A 24221-nucleotide genomic window follows, 5' to 3' on the forward strand; every position below is an offset into this window, starting at 1 on the left:
GCAGAAAGAGCTATGCACACCCATTTTATCAGGTATACCCAGATCAGTAACAACCCTCTTCTACTATAGCATCTGATGATGCCAGAGCCCACGTTACCTAGTCAACTCTTAACATCCTGTCCTTCATCATCTTGCACTGGGAATTAGGCTTCCAATACAGGAAATGTATGGGACCCTTTGAACACTTAGCAATGGATAATGTTGGTAATTCCTACCTGTCCAAGAGGGATTTCATGAGCTGCTCCTGGGGACAAGAACAGAGAACAACCTTCCTGCTTCTGCTGGTTTTTCGAATGCCTTTGGGGTAACATGTACTAAATTGCAATGAATGCAAACATCATTTTTTTCTTGCCCTTTTTATAGCATGTCCTCAGCATCAGGATTCATGTATGGGAAGGAGTACAAAAATGATAGAGGAGAATGTGTGCATGCACTGAGGGACAGCGGCCCCACCACATCAGGGAAAATAAAACATTGAGATAGTGCTGTATTGCTCCATACAGATTTCAGGCTATGAAGGGCTGGCTAGGATGGAAAGGCATTTGAGAGACATGCTAGTTCAAGATGAAGAAACTAGATATTTGGAAATCTTTGCTTTCAGGATGGGCAGGGATATTGGCTATTTCTAGCTTCTAAGTGTTGGGATTGAGTTACTGTAAATTTTCTCGTTGAATTGAAGTTCATTAAACAGAACTGGTGTATGCTGATATTTTCACTGAGATTTTGTTAAAAAACAAAAGAAAAATAAGTTGAAGTGTCTTTATGGAAAATGATTTTAAATTAGTATCACTTAAAACAGATAGGTAGTACAGTTTTTAAGCAAGTGTGTGGTCGTATTTCCATTACTTAGAAAATACTTCCTTTAGTCAAACCTGTGTGGCTAAGACCTTCCATATTTAATAGAGCTGTGGCTCCTCGCCAATAGGAACAACAGCAAACATTTACAGACCAGTATTAATTTCAATGTTAATTTCTGTATATCCGCTCAACACTCGGCACAGTAAATGAAGATTTTTTTTTTCAAAGTTGACAACATAGCTAAGGTTTCCAAATACCTATATTGTGTGTTATGTGTTTGCTTATATAAAAAGTCCAATAATAGCAATGTGTTCCACAATCATATCAGCAACTCCATCGGTTTCTGTTATCAACCGAACATAAGGATAGAGACGTCAAGGGTACTATAGTAAAAACTGAATGTTCTTTTCGAAACAAATTTCGGTATATTTGTCATGTTAAGTACAGTGTGGAAGAGAAGAGGTATGGGCAGGTAAAAAGAATTTACCGAGGACATAAACAGAGAATTTAGTGAATTGTCTAGAGGCTGCAGATGAGTTCTTATAGAGGACCGATAAACTGGGGAGACTTTGCTTGATTGATCTCGTAGGACATTTATTCAGGGCTGATCTCACTGCCTTATTAAACTGTAGACTTTACAGCATAAGTTGTCTTTCTTTGAGTAGAAGCCGTGGTCATCTATTAGGAGTCAGTCTCCAAAGGTTTTCTTCATGGCAAGTCACTGTGGCCTGGTTGTTTAGTGTAGGGAGGGGCTTTTCATTTGTGTTTTGGCCTTTTGGCTACATGGTATTCTTATTGCCATGGGTTTATAGATGTAGAAATAATCCAAGATCTATATAAACTGATAAAATCAAATTACTATATTGGGAACAACAGATCCTCTTAAAATTAAAGCTAAATTTGTGCCTTTTAAAATTGTATTGGCAAAGGTAAAGAACAAGGATAAAAAGGGACAAACTGGCACCGGTTGCTTTGTCTCCTCCCTCCTGCCAACATTGGTGTGTTGTAGGGCGGGGGCTGTGAAAGCCAACTGTATGGAAATGCTGAAGTGCTGATCTCATCCTTGTTGACTTGGCATGGTTTGTGTTGGCAGCCTTGCTTCTTCAGATGCGCTTTGGGATATTGGCCAATATGTGAAAATTGCAGCCTTGTTGCTGTTTCTCCGACTTCAGCATCCCAAAGTGGTTTTTCTAAGCTCTTATCTCCCCGACCGTGATTTCTCAGCAAGTCCAGTGCATTTAGATGATGCCATTAGCTCTTATGACTGCAACAAGCTCTACTTTACACCGGTAGCTTATTACCGTCCTTGTCCTCGGTGAATCTGTCACTGTTACTTAATTTTTACTTTCCTGTTTTTCCATGAAGACCCAAAGGCTCTGAGATTCTCTTACTGATTTCAACCAAGTCGTAGAATTCAAACTACGACTTGTCAGAACTTTAACTTGTTGAAATCAGCAAAAACTGAGTAAAAATCCAGGATTAGTTTTATCATTAGAAAAGAAGAATTCCCAGCTAGTGTCCCCAAGTCCTGTGAATAATGAGATGGACCACTGAGAAGCTTACATACAACCCTCAGCTCTGTCTTCAACGAGTAAAGCTTGCTAATGAGTGTGCTTGTGTCAGTGACTCCAGTGTTTGCACACGGTGTACGAGGCCACCTTTCGTTATTTATTCATGTGTCAAACAACCGTGCATTTTTATATAACCTTGATTTACATCCTTAAACTTCCGTGTTTCCCTCTGTATAACTTATTAGTGTTTGAATTTAATAGTTAAAAACCTAATGAAAGTGTTTCTTATGGACATAGATAATATTGTTGTTTGAGCTATGAACTGACCAAGAAAATCACTGAGAAATTAAAAATAAATGTAGTTTGACTTATTTTCAGTTCTCTTTGTTATTTGGTTTAAATTGGTCTGAAATTAGCAGTTGTATTTTGTCCTTGGGTATTTTTGGCATCATCGTAAACAGTCCATTTCTGTGTGGTGCCTTGGGGATCTCTGGCACTAGTAGTGAATGGTTCTTCAGCTGAAGTAGAAAAGCAATTTACTCAAGGAGTCACTTCATAATAAATAGCACAGGGGCGAGCATTTCTGAATTCTAGATCGTTCTGCACCTAGGCCTTGCTTTTTGTTTGTGCATCACATTAATATGAAGGAAATGCCTTTCCGTCACTCATCAATGTGTCTGAAGTTCAGGAGTGTGCTGGGGGTCAGCATTTAAGCTAGGAGTTTCAAACATGGAGCAAGAACACAGGGATTCATGCGCGTGAATTAATATATAGATACACAATTGAAGCCAAAGATAATTTCAAAGTATACTTTATCTGAAGTGACTTATATTTGCTCCAATTAAGTAGTAATTGGATGAAATTTTAAAACCGTTCTGATGGAGGCTGGAGAGATGGCTTAGTGATTAAGAACTCTGGCTGCTCTTTCATAGGACCTGAGTTTGATTCTCAGCACTCACGTGACTGCTAACAACTGCCTGTAACTCCAGTTCTAGGGGATCTGATGGCCTCTTCTGGCCTGTACAACACTGTATATGTGATGCGTGTGGCGCACAGGCATACATGCATGCAAGACATCCACATATATAAAATAAAAATAAAATGAATCTTAATATATATAAATATACTATGTAATTATTACACTGTAATATAAAAATACACTATATATTAGTTTCCTATAGTATATATATATGTGTGTGTGTGTGTGTGTGTGTGTGTGTGTGTGTGTATATATATATATATATATATATATATATATATATATATATATACACCTTAGGGTTTTGGTAGAAGCTTACACGAGGATTCTGGCTCTACAGTAGATTTTATAATTGGGCAAAGCTTTTCAATATTTTATTCATTTATGATGATGGAGAACAAGTAGAGAACTAGCTATTAGTATTGCTCAGGTAAGTTTATCTTCTTACTGCTCCTTGACTTCAGGATAATGGTGTGGCTTTAGAAGAAGAAAAAAATCAGTGTGGAGGGTGTCTCTCTCTTGTATATGTGAGTTCTTAGCTTGCGGGTAATCAGTCTAGAGGGGCTTGGAGGAGATGGAGGTCCATGGCTTCAGGCCATCTCAGTCTCCTTGTGTTTGTCATTTCTTCACATTTGTTACGTAAAAAGAAGCAGGGCAATTAGTAAAACAGAAATCCTCACAGGCAATATTTGCAATAAAATCCTGTAGCAAGAAAGACTTCAAATAAAGCTGGTTGGTGACAGGCCACCACTAGCCATAGAACCTACAAAATTGTCACCCCATGGGGGAATGAGAAGGAAGCAAAGGTATTTCACAACTGTAGGTCCTCCCAAGACATCAGATGGTCTGTAGCAAGCACAATGGGGTGCTTTTGGGCAGAATTCTACCACCGAGGCGTTTGTTCTCTCCAACTTCAATGTGGCAGTTTTTGTTTTATCTAATTATATTTTATTTTGTTATTTTGCTCTTGACCTACTGAGAGGCAGAAAGGGGGTGGCTATGGAAAGGAGAGGAGGTGGGGAGGTGCTGGGAGAAGTAGAGGGAGGGGAAACTGTAATCAGGATGTATTATGTGAGAAAAGAATCTATTTTCAATAAAAGAAAACCCAATGTTCCAAGAAATTCATGTGGCATTTAACAGGTTGACTCACTGTACAGTAATTTCCAGTAAGTTCCTTTCTATCCCATCTTCCCACGATAATAGCAACAGTTGTCTGCTTTTAAAGAACAAGGCTCTGGATCTAACGTGATGGGAGAGCTGCATTTTATGACATCCGCTATTCTAGGTGGTGGGCTTCTTTCTGACAAAGCACTGCATTAGCACTATAAAATTGAGAGCTACAGATGCTGCTCTCAGGTGGCTATTAGACCAATCATATGCAAATATGTTTACCATCTTCAGTGCAAAATATTAGGCTTAATTCCTTTCCGTAGCTCTATTCCAAACTGCAGAATTATATTCTGGTATCCCGAGTGTAGTCCCAGTCGCTCTGGGAAGAATCACTTTTCAAATCTCCTTTAGTTTTGTGAGCCAGTGAACTAACAGCCTTGGATTATAACTTTGAGTAGCACATATTTTCCCTCAGTATAAAAATTACTAAAGAACTGAAAACCCGCTGTTTCTGTGAAATATGTGCTTTATAAGAGGCATGCACTGTTAGAAACAGTTCAGCTTCGTGCCTCAACTTTTTGGAAAGTGACCAAGTGTTTGTTGAGTTTTTTGTGATGGGCGCAGAATAGAGAAGTGCTGTCTTTTTTTAACTGCTTGATTAAACTTATGTTTGTTTCCTAGGTTCTAGATATAGTTGGTATATTTGATTGCAGGGTTTGTAATGTGGGGTTGGACTTGTTCCAGTGGTCTGTCACTTTTCCCTCAAACACGAGGAACCCGGAACAGATAGCTGGACCAACATAGAAACCACAGCAGACATGCTCTGTCTTGTGAAACACCCAGAAGAAACAAGCTCATAGAGGCAGAAGATAGGTTATTACTTGACAGGGCTTGGGCATGGATAGTGGGCATAGGGTGTCTGTGAAGAGGGATGGAGCCATGATGTATGTAGAGACTGGTGTGGTTGTTCACGTAGGAGTGTACTCGTAACCAGTGAGTTATACACTGAGCACTGTCAGAAGGTGGGGGTGAGGGTATCTTGGAGTCTTGTTTACTTGGCCTTTCTCTCACCCATCCAACTCAAGGCTAGCTACAAAACCTCTGGACACAGAAATGAATGCCCTCCCATAGGCGAGCTCAGAGACAGGCTATATCGAAACTGGAGTGCATTCTTGTTTCAGCATTTCTGTGTATGTTAACTGCGCACAGTAAGGGCAGACACAGGAGCAATGGAATCCCAAATGCTTCTTCCACCCGTCTTCCTTCTGAATTTCTATTGTAGCAAACATCTTCCCTTTTCCATCTTCACCAGGAGGCACACGCCTATGAGCTCAGCTGTCTCGGAGCCCTGCCTTGCCAAAGGTGTGCGTGCCCTTTGCAGTTGATGGAGAAGTCTTTTGTTCTCCATTCTGGGCACTCCTCCTTGGCAGTCTCCTCTCTCCCTCATCTTTATTCTGCTTGTTTCTCCTTTCTGCTTGGTCCAGATTCAACTCCCACACACCACTATATTTCATGCCAACCCCTTTTCCCACAGAGGTGCCTTGAGTTGCTGTAAGCATGTGTTTGTAGGTACATGTGAGAACATGCTAATGTGTGTTATTCGTGCCAGTGCTTAGCACATGTATGCATGTGTGCCTGTGGAGGGCAGAGGTCAACTATGGGGTTCATGTCTCAGGAGTTATCCTCCTTATTCTCTACTAGAGTCTCTTATTTGCTTGAAGTTCACAAGCCCCAGGGGTTTGCCGGTTTTTACCTCTCAAGTTCTTGCTGATATTACAAGCAGTCTGTATTGTTATATGGCTTCTGACTAAATTATCTCTTCAGCACCGGCCTTGAATTTTTTTTTTATTTATTTGTCTTCTCCTGAAAGGCTTGTCCCACTGCACTTTTGCTATATGTAGGACAGACTATCTCAATTACACTTCACATTGTAAAGTTTATTTTTCAGTTACTAAAAACAGACTTGACCTTGTAAAACTGATGATGACAAGAGGCTTGCCCTTGGGGATATTTGTTTTAATAAAAAGAGAAATGAATGGATTATTTTTACTATAAATCTCTGTAGCTCATGCATACTTCTATCTGCTTTGCAAGCCCAGAGTAGAATAAAAAAAACTCTCTAATTGTTTAATAGAAGCAAAGTATTTATGTACAAAGATCACTTACAAAATAGAAAACTATAAATGTATACAGATGTGTGTGTGCGCGCGCGTGTATGAGTTAAAGTAGAACTTGTTTGTATTAAAAGTATAGCATTTTTATAAGTTCCATGCCTAGGTTGATAATGTAAACCTACAACCCCAGCTACCCTGGACTATAAGAGAGGATTTCAAGTTCAAGGCCTCTCTGGACCATAGAGTGAGTTTAATGGCAGTCTGGAAAGATTAGTAAGAATTTGTCTCAAAATGAAATTTAAAAGAGGACTGAGGTATATATAACTCAGGAGTAGAGGACTTCTCTCACCTGCATGAGGCACTAAGTTCAATGTTGAGTACCATCAAATACAGAGTTTCCGTTCGTCAGCCAGTCTGTGTGATGCTGGGTCACATGCCCTTAAAGAAACGGCACAGTGTAAGAGCAGACAGCACAGTACATACACATATCCATTGCTCTGTTTGTGTTCTCTAGAAAACTTCTCTGTCTCTGTGTAAGGAATGGGAATGAAGTCTATTCAGTGATAGGTTTGGAAGAGACTAGCTGGTATAAGACCCAAGTATTAATTCAGCTCTCTGTTAATAATATGAATATATAAGTGCATCTTCAGAACTAAAGCTGGTGTCTGCATTGAATATGAACACTAGAATTGCTGATCGTAGAAAGCTAGACGAGAGGATAGTTTATGGAATAAGAGAGTGGCGTTTGAGGGGTTTAAGCATCTCACTGGTACATGGTTATAAAAACTAAACTTGCCAGACACGGTGGCGTATGGCCTTAGCCCCAGCACTCAAGAGGCAGGAGCCAGCCTGGACTACAGAGCATGTTGTAGCATATTCAGGGCTACAAAACAAGACCTTGTCTCAACAAAACAAACAACAAAGTAAAACCCCAATTATTTCAAAGTCCTTTATGACATAGAAACACTGTATATCACCATTACATTTTAATCCAGGTAGAATAATAGTATATTTATGTGGTTGAGAAAGGAAAGAAACTTACAGACTCTTTTTCTAATAAAGGCCAGAGAAGGCACTGTGCTTTCTTTTCATGACTGACTCTCTCTCTCTCTCTCTCTCTCTCTCTCTCTCTCTCATTACTTACCCCCGTCAAAGGGTCTTATGTAGCCCAGACTGGCCTCATGTAACCCAGGCTATCTTAGAGCTCCTAATCCTCCTGCTTCCATCTCCTAAATCATAGAATTATGGGCATGCACCATCATGCCTGCTTAGAAAGGTTTGTTCATTTAATTGGTTTGTTTTCATGCCCAGCTCCTTTGATCTTTATCTAGGACCTCCCATTTTAGCCTAGGGTAGCCTTGAACTTCAGATCCTCTTGTCTCTTTCTTGTATGTGTTAAGATTACAGACGCATACTTCTATGTCCCCTGCCCTTTCTTTATTGCAGCTTGAACTTCTCTCCCAACTAGAATGTGTGGTGACTTGTCAGGAGCCAGCATGGGCTAAATGTTAACCTTGGCGTCTTAAGCCTAATTAGAAGTATTTAATCTGTACTGTCACTACACCTTATAGAAGGAAATTGGCTTACTGATAGAAACCTACCAGTACACTGTCCAAAACTTTAGTTTTGGAGTCAAGTTTTTAAACATTGGATCAATCAGTTACCTAATGGTTTACTTTTAACATAATTTTGAAAAATTATGGAATCATCACTGAATATATTTTTATGAGAGTCACAATTGTCATTTGTTTTCATGATACTGTGCATTCCAAAAATATATAAAGTGACCAAAATTGTTGGCATTTAATAATACTCATCTTATACCTGTTCAGATTTTGTTGTAGTGTTGTTATAGCCTTTGATTTGTAATGCGTACTGTGAATTTGTCAACCTCATAGACAACATCTGGGGAAGATGTGCGAGACTTCACAAAGGTGCTGAAGAACAAGTTCAGGTCCAAGAAGTACTTTGCCAAACACCCTCGGCTTGGCTACCTGCCTGTCCAGACCGTGCTGGAAGGGGACAACTTAGAGACGTGAGTTCCATCCTCATCCGTGAACATTTACAGCTCTTTATTTTTAATGCTAACAACACAAAACAAATTACACGGCACCAAAGAGATTTGTGTCCTGGTGAAATTTTTAATTCTGAAACAGGTAAATTAGGTCTCCAACAGCAATTCATTTGCCTTACTTTATTTTCATTAATACTGTCACAGCCAGTTTTTCTGAACTTTCATATTGTTTTTTAAGAAATATCTAAGTCAAATTGTGGTATCATTTTCTCTTTCATTTATTTCCATTTCTTTTTTTCCCTTTTAGCGGTTTCAATGTTTTTGTTATAATACCTTTTAGTATTGTTTTGTTTTGTGGCATGGGGATTGAACCCTGAGCCTCACACATGCTAGATAAATGCTCCCCGTTTGAGTCAGAGTCCCAGCCATTTTACATCTTTTTAATATAAATTACCAGCGATACTTTATCTTGTGCTGCAAGTACAAATCTATTCCGAAATCTCATTTTATGTTTCTTCTTGGTCTTCTTGAAGATGAAAGCAGCAAAATGCACCAACTTGAGACATTATATGAAATAGACAAAATTGCTTAAGATCTGCGTTTTGAGTTGACAAGCGTATTCATGAAAGTTATAAGAGAGCAAAATTACAATGGGGTAATAAGGCTGAGAAAGAAAACAAACGAATGTCGAGCCTGAAATAAGAAGGGAAAAGACTTTAAAATGAGCCCAAAGACATGATGGGTATATTAAATCACCAGGCAGTTATCTATTGAGATCAAAGTCGATGAGATTTTAAATCTTTGAATCTCTTTCTAAAGTATCTACACGAATATTTCAACTGCAGCCTTTGTCGTGTGCTTGGGTGTGATAAAAAAAAAAAAAAACACCTGTATACCTAAAATACTTGGCGAAGAGTGATTAAGGAAGATGCCCAGTGTTTACCTCTGGCCAGCACACATATGTGTATGTACACATGCACACACCCAAACGAGTACATATACTTCCTACAAAAATGTAATCTTTTCTAATTGTTTCCACACAACACATGAAAATAAGTTTTATTTTATTTTAAAAGAAGCTCTTTAAATATATTTACAAAAAGTATTTATCCTCTGGTCTTTTATGGATATGCTTTGGTCTTCAAAGTTTGAGTACTAAGAATTTGTCTTTTTGTGTGCAATACAGTTTGACTTGCTGAACACCTGAAAATTTTTACTTCTCTTCAGATAACAGATAGTTTACCTTTGCAATAGCTACTTAGGGTACATAATGTTGTAGATATACTAGCATGTGGTGCTGGGGTTTAGGAAGAAATATGATAGATTTGTACTGAGCAATGTTGCCTTGCACTTTTTGGAGGAATTGCTGTCATTTATATCCACCGTTCACATAAGAGATGGATATGTCATACTCTTTTTAAACATTTTTTAAGACTTTGCTCTTCATTGTCAAAATAATCATCAGATTCAATTTGAGTGTATGTGTGTATGCTTGCACAAGTGCGTATATTGTGTGTGTGTGGAGGCCAGAGATTGACAAGGGTTGTCTTCCTCAATCGCTGCCACCGTATTCTTTGAGACAGGATTTCTCACTAAATCTGGAGCTTGATGACTGAGCTAGGCAGGCTGTCCAGCAAGTCCCAGGGATCATCCAATCCCCACCTCCTAAACACTTGAATTATAGATGCCCAGATTCTATGCTGGTTCTAAGGATTGAATTCAGTTGCTTCATGCTTGTAGAAACTATATTTTACTGACTAAGCCATCTTCATGGCCTCCAAAGTATTTTTAAGTAAAAATGATCAGAAAAGCATGCAAAAAAAATCTTATTTTCTGATTTTGACATACTATGCTGAAAATGCATCACTGTGCTTAACATAAATTTTCCACCATTTTCCAAGAGGCATGCATGCAGAAGAAAGGAAGGGGCATCTGATTAAATTGGATGCCCCAAGATCCCTTTTGAACAGATTTATGAGGTACTAGACAGTGTGGGCAGGTTTTCTTCTTCAAATCCTACATCGAGCTCTGTGGATTTGCTGTAGTTCATTTTTCTGCTGAGCCCTTTCCTGCTGCAAGGTCACTCAATCTTCCAGTAGAACAATTTATGTGAGTGGGTAGTTTAAAAAAATGTTTGATTCTCCTCCTTGTGGGAGGAGAACATTGGAGAAAACCACTGAAGTGGCGAAGGCAGTGAAGCTATTTATGGAATTTTCCTTTGCTTATTTCTCTTTTGTCTCTGCAAATGTCGTGTTTTATCATCTGTCTGGTAGTTAGCTATACCAGCATACATGAGGGGCCTTTACGGGAAGAAACACTGATAACTGACAAGGACTAGCATGTCCATGCTAAGGCTTATTCAGTTCAATTTACAAGTCTGTATGCAAGAATTTTCTAAATGGGAATAAATGAGTAAAATTAAAGAGCATAGTATTCATAATAAAGTGAAAAATAAGCTAAGATAGTTGTAGACGTAGTTTGAGAGTTCTAGGGGATTACTATTGGCTTTAGAATTTGGTTTGTTTCCCTAAAGATAAAAAAGAACTAGAGACCTCTGCTTTTGGCATTGCGCGAAGTGATCTATAGTGAATTTAACTGTGGAAAGAGGCACTCATTGCAGATGGAGTTGTGAAGATGGATTTTCAGGACCGGGAGGGATGGAGAGCTATGCTTAGCCCGGCCTGAGTCATGTGCTGAGAATTTGGGGTGCACGGAGATGGAGGAAAAGACCTACTGGCCAAATGAATCATTTTCATCAGCCTGGATTGAAGCTCTATCAGAAAACTAGCATCAAAACAAAACGAGAGAGAGAGAGAGAGAGAGAGAGAGAAACAAAAGCCAGATAATAAAGGGTCTGTTTATCCAATGTCTACAGAGTTTATTCTGAGAGTTGTGGGGGACTTCAAGAGTTTACAGGCAATATTAAAGAAGAAAAGGTGGTCAATGGTTCAGAAATGGTAATAGCCTAAAATTACCCTTCAGAAAATGAGCCTTAATAGGAGTGAGGGGGCTTTGCTACCACGGAAGCCATGATGGTGTCTTGAGGTGGTGGAGCTTTAGAAAGGGCAATACATCATATTGGAGGTAACACGGTGGGGATGTGAGGTAAGGAGAACATTATAGAAGCATGAAAATTGACTTGAGAGCTAGGGAGATTTCTCAGTGGTTAATAGCACTAGCTGCTAGAGGACCTGAGATCAAGTCCCGAGAACTATGTCTGTCGGGTCTCTGCCACCCGTATCTCCGGCTCCAAGAAATCCAGTGTCTTCTTCCGACCTGCAGACGCATCCCCACACATATGCCATGGTGTAGATATAGTGGCATATATGCAGGCAAATAAAAATAAATCTTGAAGAAAAAGGTTCCCTGAAGGTGAAAAAGTGGAAGAGACAAAGAGAGTCATCATAGCCAGCATGGTGGACACAGGAAGTACTCAATCCAGAGAGACAGAGAAGTCAGGGAGCTTGGTAATAGCTCCACATGATAGAAATAAGGAAGTGTGTTTGTCTATACCTTCATATTACATTTGAGGAGATAAGGACCAAGCAGAGCCAAGGGGGGCTTGTCAGTTCATTGTCTCAAGGGACAGGGCAGAGGGATTGCCAGGTCTGCTCTTAAAGCAGGAGGCATGACCTTACAGGTAGGATCAGTCACCAGCCTTGGGACAAATGGACTAAAGAGACAAAAGACAATAAGTGTGAAGAGACTGCTAGGAATTTAGGTCATTTAAAGAAAGGGTCACCACGTTCTTTAAAGTTTATGTTGGGTTTCAGAGACTTACATTTACATTTTAGAGTCTGATTCTTCACATATTCTATGGTCACTGAAAAACAAGAAGTTCCATTATTAAGTCCCTGGCCACTCACAGATTGAAGTTGCCTTTATTGTATTTATTATCTAGGTCCCTATATTTGGAGACTGGGGATGGCATTCAGAACCTCACGTATGCTAGACAAGCAGTCTTGTCAAGCGAGCTCAACCTCCCTAACTGCAGGTCCTAAGTATGAAGTACTTGTCTGTTCTTTCTTCCCAGAGAACTAAGTGTGAGCACTTGTCACAGTTTCTCCTTACAAACAAAATCCCCTAAAGGAAAAGAAACCCAGCTCGATTGTGTATCTCTGTTTCCTTTATTTGATGTTTTCCCTTAACAATGTTTGTCTTTTAGGAAACACTTCAGCCCAGTTTTCTGCTCCCTCCAGTCTCAGTTCACAAATCACTTTTGTGCCAGCAATTACCTTCTAAAGAATTGATTAAGCCATTCCACAAAGCTTTGTCTCTTACGAACACACACACACACACACACACACACACACACACACACACACACCAGTAGGCATTGTTCTTCTGTTGAAAGCTTATATCAAGTGTTGTCCTACACTTGAATTTAAAAATGATCTCTTAACAGTTACTGTTTTAGAAAGTGGGTGTAGATCTACCTGTCTCCTGACATTTAGCATCCCTATTTCAGGGATAATGAAAAGTTCTGATGTGCTAAAGGTGTAGGATAACACCGTTGCTCCATTGTTCCTGCTTTGACTTCATACATACACAATTAACTCTACTTATAGAATAGGTATTTTGACAGACATACAGGTTGAATGCTCATTTTTGAAAGTAGGTCTAAGGAAATTTAGATCCTGCCAAAGATGACCTTGTATCCCTTTATTTTCTGCCCCACACGCATTGTCCTGTGCTTCATAGCAGGAGATAACGAGATCATTAACTATGTCTCAAGGATGTACATATAATAGAGAAGGAAATCTAAAATGATTTTGCTTGAATCAGCATTAGCTTTTTGAAAACACATTATGTGATTAAGTAATCATTTTCTTTGTCCTCTTAAGTTTCTGCATTCGTTGGGTAATTCGTCATTACCTTTCCTCAAAAGTTAGAGTTTAAACTACGTTTTAATTGGGATGAATTGTTTCCATGGAATTTCATGAATGTTTTGGGGCTCCCAGGTGACCTGAAAGATTAGGGCCGCCTACTTGTTGCAGGTCAGACGGAAGCTTAGAGCCAAGCAGAACACGTTTGCCCATCTGGTTTCCTAGAGTGGATGTCTAGGTAACACCAACCTAGATGGAAGTCTGTCCTGTCCTAAAGAAGCTGCTCTCAATGAGCTGATGACTGGACTCTGCGTAGGCCTGAGTAGGAGGAAGACTTCGCTGTCGGTGTATCTCAAGTTGAGGAACTTGGTGTACACATAACTTGAACCGTTATATTTTTGAATGAAGAGCCAGAAAACCCTTTTTTAACTTCAATTCTGATATTGATCGTTTAATAATTAGGTGATAAATTCACCTTTCTCATTCAAGTCTCTTCTCCAAGAAAAGCAAAAAATGTAATTGTATCTCCCTTGGAATGTTCTAGAGCATTATCTTTAAACAGTGTATAATTTGGGGCGATTTTAGCCACATCCTACTGATCTTTTTAGTCTGATTATTCTGAAATGTGACTACTGTCTTGAAATACGTGTTGTCATAACAGCCATGAAAACTGCTTTGGATTTTCCTGATGGTGAATATCAGGTAGCCACATGTGAATGGGAGATGACTGAGAACCCTACTCCTTCCGCTCATGTCTGAACTCGCTCTAAATGTTTGTTCTGTGACTTTTGTCTCCCTCTCCCTCTCTGCAGTCCTATCACGCTCATCAGTATGTGGCCAGAGCACTATGAGTGAGTATTCACTGCGCATGCGCACAGGAGGGGCGTTCCGAGCAGGAGTGTTAACAGGGGACTCCGCTACTATTTTTACCTCCTGGGTGACAATGCCTGTGGTTTGTTTTGCATGACAGATTCCTTGATTCACTAACCTTCTAACTGGTAACCTCTGTCGAGACTGAGGATAAAGCCCTCGCCTTTCTTTTCTCTTTACAGCCCCTCACACTCGCCTCAGCTCTTTCACGATGACACCCACTCCCGGATAGAGCAGTACGCCACGCGGTGAGTGACGGATAGGCGTCCCCAGCTCGCCCCGCCCCCGAAGCATTTCTGCTTTTGTAGTAGTTGAAAATGCTGCTGACAAACCTTGTCTGTTTGCACAAGTCACGGTTCTGTTACACGGGGAACCTGGGCCTTTATCGTTTCATGGTGCGATTTACACATCACAAACACCTGCTATGTAGTCTATGAAGAGTAGACTTCAGTAGGCGGCGATTCCAAAGCTGCTGAGACTCCAGACACTGAGCAGGCAGGATTCGGATAATATAACCTAGTTCCAGTAAATGAAAGGAGCGATTGGAGCTCCTCACAGGAGACCGTGCACATATGAATTGCAGTATGTAATTAAACTTACGTTAGTGCCTGGTTGTTTGGATTTGTTTTAAATCCCTGAACAATGCAAAATACAGACCTGCAGGTAGTGTGCAGAACTTTTGGGAAAGTGCTTAATATCAACCATCGGTGAGCCTAGAAGCCAGCTGTGTCCAAACTCTCTAGTTTAAGAACCATTTAAAAAATGGTAACATTTGAGCTGAATTGAGACTAAGCCAAAGTTTTAGAGAAAGGTACTTGACCTGGTAGAGAACATACAGTGACAAGAATGTGGCTTGTTTTCCAAGCCTCAGAAGGGAAAAGAGTTGAGAGACCATGGAACGCAGAAACCGTGGTCTAACACACAGAGCCCAGTTGCTCAGGAGTTGGCTCCCATTCTAGGTCAAGAGAAATCATGGTGAATCTTCAGACTCAAGAGGAACATAATTAGATTTGTGTGTAAAGGTTACTTCACTGCAATGGGGACCGGCTAGAGGGACCGGAAGCCCAGTGAGGAGACTGGGGTGCGAGATAAGAGCCTCACCAGTCCAGGGGGGGTTCATTTCAACAGTTGTGCGCTATCTGGACCCTTTTCCATGTGGTCAGAATTCATGAAGATCTAAAAATAATGAATGGACCTGCCCGCTGTGGCACGCAATTTCAGTCCCTTGCTTTTGTATTTTCAGTCTGGCCCAGATGGAGAGGACAAACGGATCTTTCCTGACAGACAGCAGCTCTACCACAGGAAGTGTGTAAGTGCATCATGAATTGAGGCTGCCTGAAAGGGTTTCACTGTGAAAAAAAAAAAATGTTGTGGTGACTGGGGCCAAGGAAGGCCACAAAAATCACACCATCTACTGTAAGAGATTTATTGGGGAAGTATGTCGGGCGGGGTTGGGGGGAGGGGCGCCAATGACTGCCTCTGAGCAAAGATGGGAAAACAGATGACCAGGTTGCCATGGTGGGCTTTATAGGGCGTGTGGAGCATGCACACAGGGAAAATACGTCATGGTGGAAACATGTCACATTAGTGATGACAGGCACATTGGTGGTGAGTCATTGAAGGCGGGGAGGAGCCTGCTTCTCGAATGGGGAAAGTTCTTCGTTGACTAACACCCCCTCCTTGTGTTATGGTCCCAGAAACAAGTCTTCATGGACCATGGCTTCTGAGTTGGGATCCCAAGCAAAGCTGATGTGTGTTTCCAAGAAGTCTATGCACATTTTAACATTTCATGCTTTTGAGCCATGTAAAAGAACTAGTTTATTTACTTATTTTTTATGTTAATGAATCAGCTCACCTGCTCTAGAGTAACCAGATTGCTTTATAATAGTATTGATCAGTATTTTTGTGGATGTAGATGTGTGTTGTATGTTTGTATTTGAGTGGATGCGTATGCATATATATGTAGGTGCATATGTTTGCACATGTGTGTGGAGGCCAGGGATCAACATCAGGTGTCTTTCTCAATTGGTCTCCACTTTTGAGCAGTCTCTCAATGAAAATGGATCTCATTTATTTGCTTAGGTTGGCCCACCAATAGGCTCTAGGGATCTCTTTCTCTTCTCCCCCAGCCCTCTTCAATTCCCATCAGCCTTGGGGTTGCAGATATATACTACCCCACCTAGATTTTACAGCAGTGCAGGGGATCTGAACTCAAGTCCTCATGCTTGCATGGCCAGCCCTTTGCCACCTGGGTCATCTCTGCAGCTCATAATACTGCCGCTGAATGATAATTTTACAAACGCACATCCGTAGGGTCAGTGCACTTATGCAAATCCCGCTTTTTCTGCTTCCCAACATTTTCTCCATAGTCTCTGTTCTCTTAGCAATGCTACCCACACAGCTTAGGCATATTTCCCCTGCTGTTCATTTAAAAGTAACTCCCTCGCAAATATTTTATTTTATTAGGAAGCGAGAAAAGCCTTATTGACTTTAGAGTATCTAAAGGAAAAAAAAGTAAAAAAATAAAAAAAAATAAAATAAAATAGCTTCAGAGCCAGATATTTTATGTCCGGCTTCCTCACTGTGCGCCTTCAGCTTGGTTGTAGAATGCTCTTGGCAAATGCTTTCTCTGATGATCGCACTATAATAGATTGTCTTTCTTTGGAGTTTGTTTTGACCTTGTTTTTCACATTAGTTACGAGATGATGTGTAGAAGGCTTCCATAGTTTCAAGTTGATGCAACTCATGGGCTCAATGTGATTTGACCAGGCAGAGAGAGAGGCCTAGGAGGAACAGACAAGAACTAGAACATAGGGCCTACAAGCTTTCACCAACAGAGAGTGGAGATAACCAAGTAGAATACCTTAAACCAGTGGTTTTCAACCTTCTGTATACTGTGACCCTTTAATATAGCTCCTTATGTTCTGGTGACCTCTAACCACAAAATTATTTTTGTTGCCACTTCATAACTCTAAGTTTGGTACTGTTATGAATCATAATGTAAATATCTGGTATGTAGATAGTCTTACGTGACCCTGAAAAGATTGTTTGACCACCAAAGGGGTCATGACCCACAGGGTGAGTCCCTTTGCTAAGCATTCTGATAAAGCATGTTTCCCTTGCGTGTCTTTTACAGCTGATTTGCTTAAACATGGAAGCTTTTGGGAACCTTTTCAATTTTAAACGTCAAAAGTTGGCATCTTAGCAATTAGCCATTGTATAGTCATGGCTTCAGCATTATTATTCAGGTGTTATGAACTAGAAACCAATTGATCTCAAGTTGGCAGAGTATCTGCATTGCTCTTTCTTATGTAACACACTGGTCAGCATTTCATATAAAGTGACTAAATATCTTAAATAGCTTTAAATCGGTCAAATTCTCACGAGTGTTGAAAGTAGCAGGAATTAAATTAAAAAAAAACTAATACTTAGGATAAAAATCTAATTTCTTTAACATGTGTTTATCTTAGGGTGTGAACAAAGTACAGGAAATGTCTGCATTTAATATACACTATCTTCAAATTAAAATAGACTTTGTTGCAAATTTTATCACTAATGTCTCAGAGCAGAGAAGATAACCAGATGATTAGCAGCTGAATAGATTTAGTCTGCTGCCAGTTGATGTGGTAATTCATTCAACAGATGTTTATTTGATTCCTAGAATACAGGAGAGCAAAGGAGCCCCTTTCCAGAGGCAGTTGTTTGTAAGTTGTTTGGTAGAACCCTTTTGGAGTTGGCATATCCTCACATGAATGTGAGGCTGGTACGTCCTCACATGGATGTGCAGTTGTAAGTTGTTCGGTAGAGCCCTGTTTGAGTTGGTATATCCTCACATATTGTGCACTGGTAATTAAATTAAAATAATAAAAACCTTTTAAGAGACAGTACCTAGAACCCACTAACCCTGTTTTGTTGTTGTTTTTGTTGTTATTTTGTCCTGTTTTTTATTGATAGTTTGTTTTCCTTACCCCCCCCCCCTTCCTTTTGGACAGCATTTTACCATGTGATACAAGTTGGCCTCAAATTTCCAATCTTCTGCCTCACCCTATGAAGTGTCCTTGATGGCAGGCACGTGCGACCACCTTTACCTAATCTTCCTATCCTCTCTGACCCCAAGTTATGTTTGCTCAGTGACTTGCAGCTGTGTGTCTTCTCCACTCTCTATATGGAATGGTGAGCTTGCAGTTGCCCACCATGAAAGCCCTTCAGCCACAGAGCTAGGAAAAACCACTGATGAATGCTTTCTTGTGGTTGTGGTGCCTTCAGTGATAGCAAACATGCCTGGAGTTTAATCCTCAAGTTTCACCACAGAAACAATTCTCTGCATTCTCTGCATTCCCCGCAATGAACTCTTTCATTGTTTATTGCACCCTCATGTATCATGCTAATTTCTTAGCCCGGAATCTATGCCAGTTTCCCAGTCTTTGACCTCACATACATCCAATCCCAAGCAATCCCCATCTTGCCAAAAGCCTGACTCTGGGTGATTGAAGGGAGCATTAATTTTGAGGCTATTAAGTATCTTTGTAGGGAGAGTTGATCATACACATCTTAGGAAGGGAAATGCCCGAAGCCAGGCCTTGGGACCCTTAGGCAACAGTTCCTGAGGCCTTTCCGAGGTTCTTACTCCGTCTGCTTTCTGCTGTTGAGGGAACTGTTGCGTGTGGTTCGAAGCTTGGCCATGGTTTACATCAGAATTCCTGTTTGTAAATCTGAAACCCGGGATAAACTATTGGTTTTAAAAGGTCATCAAGAGAACCACAGTTCCTTCATTATGTGATAAGTACTAATGTTGTAACATAGATCATATTCACTATATGCAAAAAATACACTATAATTATATTCATTTAATGATACTTCTTGGTGCAGGCCCTACATTTAAAAAATACTTTCTATTTCAGCCTGATACATACTATTGATACTTAATAACCCTAATCTGGTGCATGATGTAGCGTCTATATAATGAGGGTGCTTTTCGTTTTTATTGTACACAATAAAAGACTAGAATGTTTCTATTTTTGAATTTAACCTTTACAACTAATAACTTATGAAAAATATTTAAGGCCCAAATTTGTATACCACGTGTAAATTATTTCTATTCCATTTATGTTTTTGTGGAGATGGCTTTAATTTTCTTCCAGACACATAACAATGTACTGTTAGTGGCTATAGTAATTATGACAGCACACTATACACCATCAAGTTCACAAAAGGGTGAAACTCACAGAAATGTTGACAACAAAATGCTTTCCTAATAGAATTTCAAGAGATTTCCCAGTGTCCAACTTTAAAAAATATTTATTACTTATTGTGTGTGCGTGTGCGTATGTGTGTGTGTGTGTATGTGTGTGCAGATGTACGCCTACATGTGGACAGAGATTAGAGGACAATTTACAGGAGTCTAGTACGCTCCAGATATTTGAACCCAGTTCATGAGCAAGCACTCACTTTCTGGGTCATCTCATTGGCTTGACTTTTTAAAGCAAAGTGTGGTTTGTATTAATACTAAGCACATAATCCCCAGGCCCAGGTGTCTGCTTAAATAATTTTGGGGGATAAATGATCTGTGGTGCTTCTTAATAGCAGAGGAGCTGTAGGCCAAATCTGTGGCCAGTTCCTAGCCAAGAGATCATTCAGGCCACTTTTGCTGTCCACACTTCCTTTTTATTCTTATTTCTTATTATTTATCCCTTTGAAGCCGATTACTTTGAGTCTTTTATGATTTTAATTTACAGATACTATCCACAGGCGTATATAGGTCCTTTGATTTGCTCCTTACTTATTTTAATAACTCAAGTTGCCATCTAGTTCTGTTCTATTTGGTACTATTTTTGATCATTCTTTCTTTTCCCCATGGATAAAGTACTAGGGAAATGAATGAGCTTTCTGCTCATGTAAATGACCAAGGTAGAACTGTACACATCTCTCCCTGTCGTAGAACCTTAAGTGTCTGGGACAGTAGGAGGCTAAAGCTTTTTCTTCCTTTGCAAATGACTCCTCATTTCGCTTCTATTTTTAGCAGATTACTTATGGTGTTTAACCCTTAAAATACATAACATTTACAGGTATATACATTTTTCTCTTTCTTGGATATCCCATCTTTTTAGTTGCTTGCTTAGGTATGTTTCAGCGTGAAAAGAAATATTTTCAGTATGTTCTGCTGTGTTCTTATTTTGTATTTGCTTTATTGTGTGTCCCCTAGATCCTGATACATTGTCCATCTGCTAGCTGAGTCTTGAACTTGCAGCTTTTCTTACTGCCTCCTTTTCCTCATGATGTGAGAGAGCAGTAACTCCAAAAGTGTTACAGCTGCTAGCTGGTGTCCCAGGTTGTTGAGGTCTTCATCTCAGGGCTTCATCTCTACTTCTGCTTCTTCAAATGTTTACACTTAGGCTTCTGGTCATGAGTTGTGTGAGTGTGCGTGCACGTGTGCATGTGTGTGTGTGTGCGCGCGCGCGTGTTCCCACAAACCTATACGTGGCTATGTGCTTCTTACCATGAAAATACTCTGTTCCTCCACAGCTCCCTTACAGTGTTTATGTGGTTATGCATGTATGTGCAAATGCATGTGCATGTGTGTCATTAAAGTCAGAGGACAGCTTTGGGGAGTTAGTTCTCTCCTTCCACCTTGTGGGTCCTGGAAATCAAACTCAGGTCATCTGTAGAGCAACCACTTTTACCCACTGAGCCATCTTGCTGGCCCTCCCTGCCAGATTTCTGTTTCATTTCTCTGTGTGGATAGCCAAGGGGTTCCGTCAGCTTTGCAGGGATAGTAGTAAACCCGTTTTTCTGTTCTTCTCATCATTTGGTCCTCAGGACACCAGGAGATTTTATAGAGGCTTCTTTTGTTTCCCCGGAGACCTTGCATCTCCTAATAAAAGTGAAGAGATGTTTTTCATGGCCACTTCCACATCTTATGGTGTCCACACACTTCATTTGTTCTCTCTTCCTTTGTTGTAAATGGCCCATCTCACGACCCTGGTCAAAGGCATTTAACAGGAGGGAGGTCAAGTCAGGCATTTAAGCTTAGGCAAAGTATGTGACTTTTATTTTTAAGACATTCATATATGTATGCACACATACACACTAATATGCATGGGTACTTCCAGTGTGTGTGTGTGTATAGTCAGTCTCTCTCTAGGGGCTGGCGGAAGCTACATGCAGGAAGGAGTCCCAGTAAGTCACCAGTGGGTCTCTGGAACCCTGCTCTGATGCTTCAGTAAGCATAGCATCATTTGGCATCATTGTCTCTCTGATCTTCATGCTGAGGCACATTTTTATTCTAAGAACACACTAAGTTATAGATGCAGTTTCAGACCCCTGATTGTCAGGGCAGAGGTGTACTATGCTAAGGATGGATTTTGTATCACACTTAAGAATCTGAGTGCTTGCCCAGGATCTGATACTGCTTACCTGTACAAGAGCAGAGCAGTCTCAAGGCCCAGGTGAAATGGTGAAAGGTCCAGGGCTGCCAAGTTCCCCTTGGACATGCTCTAGAACCTGCTCTGGTCTAAGGCAACAGATGATGCTGAGAGATCCCTGCAGCCACACGGCTGACACTGGAGGTTCAACCGTAGGACAGTTCCTTTTAAACTCCAGTGGCCACATCACTTGCGTCTTATTTTCCTGAGAGTTTTGCCCTTTATCTCCTCTGCTTGCCAAAAACTATCAAAATGGGCCAAATCTACTGTATTTGAGGGCTCTGCAATCCCAGGACCCAGGAGATGTGGCAATCATGCCTTGCTGAAAACTTCCAACTAGACCTGTCTTGAAAAGGAGGATAAGATGGTCTAGGCCCGCTGGATACACCCAGCCTTTCCTCACCGCAGACAGACTGACTTTGTCGCCGCTGTGTGGCTCCCCTACTGCTGATGTATTTGCTTCAGTCACATCATTAGATGGGGAACCTCACTGAATTAAATGCAATTAATGACTTAGTGCAGGATATTGGTCCTAAAAATTGATTGTGATTATACCAAGCAAAGTATCTATTGCTATTTTTATAAACATGTAAAATTGCATTTATGCTCTTAGTGAAATAAAATAAGTTATAAATCCTTTGGATTATCAAACATTGCAGAATTGGTTACAACCAAATCTGAAGATTGGTTGTTCTTGGCTCAGTGATCTTTCAATCTGCTGTTTTGGTAGTCTTAAGTGATATGTTTGCCTCTAACTTCTTTAACTTTTGTATTAACTGCTTCTGGGCATGTCCAGCCTTTTGACATTGCAGTATTATGTTGTTACCTACAAATATGTTAGACCACATTCCAGGCTATTTTGGGTTGCATGCCACCTCTGGCCATTAGATGGAATATACCCAGTTAAGCCTGATTTATAGCAACTTATTGCCCTTCTTTATAGGAACTGCTGTGTCTTACTTTATTTTCTCTTTAGCATGGAACAACCCTTTGGGAATTATGAGAATCACAGATGGTAACACTCATGTTTTGAAATGTTGAACTCATCATACACAAGCTTTGAATGTCCAGCTTGAGTTTTCAAAGAAATACCATGGAGACGCAAAGTTTCAAGGCAACCTACTCCAGCCACAAGTCCAAGCATCACTGTTCTTGCTTCTTGTGTGCTCAGAAACCTCACCACCCAGATGTGAGCCGCTGTCTATCTTCTTTGTCTCCCTAGGGAGGATGAGCATGCCCTCATCCAGCAGTACTGCCAGACACTGGGCGGGGAGTCTCCCATGAGCCAGCCACAGAGTCCAGCTCAGATCTTGAAGTCCGTGGAGAGGGAAGAGCGTGGGGAATTGGAGCGGATCATTGCTGACTTGGAGGAAGAGCAAAGGTGCGCTACCCCCAGCAGAAGAAAACACACTGCCCTCTTCCTTCCAGGGAGGCCAATGGTTTCTCCCTGCCCTCTTTTGGGATCTGTTGTCTAAGTCTTCAAATAAGGTCAAGATTTGGGAAGATATTAGCAGGCTGGGGTGTTAGGAGAGCCTGCTGCAGCTGGATTTTATTGATGGAGAGTGGATGCTCTCTTGCTTGAAGCCCATTTTCTTCCTTTTCACTCTTCCTATTAGTAAATGTTTTTCCATGGGACGAAGTAGTAGCACAAGCTAAATTTGGAGTTCCTAGACAGTTTGGGCGAGAAGAGGACAGATCTAATAATAATCTAATCTGTTCTGTTTTGTTTCTTTTCTATATTAGAAATCTGCAGATGGAGTATGAGCAGCTGAAGGAGCAGCACCTAAGAAGGGGCCTCCCTGTGGGCTCGCCTCCAGAATCCATCGTGTCTCCTCATCATACATCCGAGGACTCAGAACTTATAGCGGAAGCTAAGCTCCTTCGGCAGCACAAAGGGAGGCTGGAGGCGAGGATGCAGATTTTGGAAGATCACAATAAACAGCTGGAGTCGCAGCTGCACCGCCTCAGACAGCTGCTGGAGCAGGTAGGGGTGTGCAGTCCTGTGTGGGATCTCTGCATGGCACCTGTCCATGTCCCAGGAGCCCGTGACTGGCCATGGTAGCTATAAAGATAGCCGCCTTCAATTCTTCACTGCCACAGTTAATTCAGTGTTTACTAGCTTAGAAATCCCTCTTCGTGTGTACAAATGTTATCTTTGCCGAAACAAAAACGTGTGTTTTCCCACCTGACTGTAGAATTTCTCATTCTTCTTTTGTGCTGAAATCTCTGCTTGAAATATTTTAATTAAAAAAAATTCTGTGGTATGCATGAGCCTGTGCTGCATAAGGAAAGCCTCCATGGAGACTGGGGACAGCAAGTGACCTAAAATCTTCAATCTAACTCTTTCTTGCAGTGAACCAGGAGTGAGTCGATACCTCAAAAATCACCCGAGGAACAGATGGCTGTTAATTTACCATTGTTATTTTCTGCTACTGGGGGAATGTTCTATAGCAGTGGCTTGCAAACCTTCTTGACAGTAAGAAGCCCAATTTATGTTCAGAGGAAACTGCATTTATGGTGAACGCAAAATAATGCCCACCTTTAGCTGAGATGGCACCGCTTACCGTGTGTTCCCTAT

The 24221-nt window shown here is 40.7% G+C and overlaps 1 protein-coding gene across 5 annotated transcripts in view; it reads left to right on the top strand.

Annotated features, from left to right (window-relative positions):
* The window catches only part of Utrn (utrophin), a 519634-nt gene that overhangs the window by 478269 nt on the left and 17144 nt on the right, over window positions 1-24221 (top strand). For all 5 annotated transcript variants that reach the window (XM_041680416.1, XM_041680414.1, XM_041680415.1 and 2 more), the window contains 6 exons: window positions 8411-8547; window positions 14165-14203; window positions 14405-14470; window positions 15466-15531; window positions 22866-23024; window positions 23387-23627. In XM_041680416.1, the coding sequence (XP_041536350.1) occupies window positions 8411-8547; window positions 14165-14203; window positions 14405-14470; window positions 15466-15531; window positions 22866-23024; window positions 23387-23627 (708 nt within the window). The remainder of the gene's footprint in view (window positions 1-8410; window positions 8548-14164; window positions 14204-14404; window positions 14471-15465; window positions 15532-22865; window positions 23025-23386; window positions 23628-24221) is intronic.

The sequence above is a fragment of the Microtus oregoni genome, unplaced genomic scaffold, assembly GCF_018167655.1.
Source record: "Microtus oregoni isolate MIOR12 unplaced genomic scaffold, Mior012 000033F_ref0000390, whole genome shotgun sequence".
NCBI lineage: Eukaryota > Metazoa > Chordata > Mammalia > Rodentia > Cricetidae > Microtus > Microtus oregoni.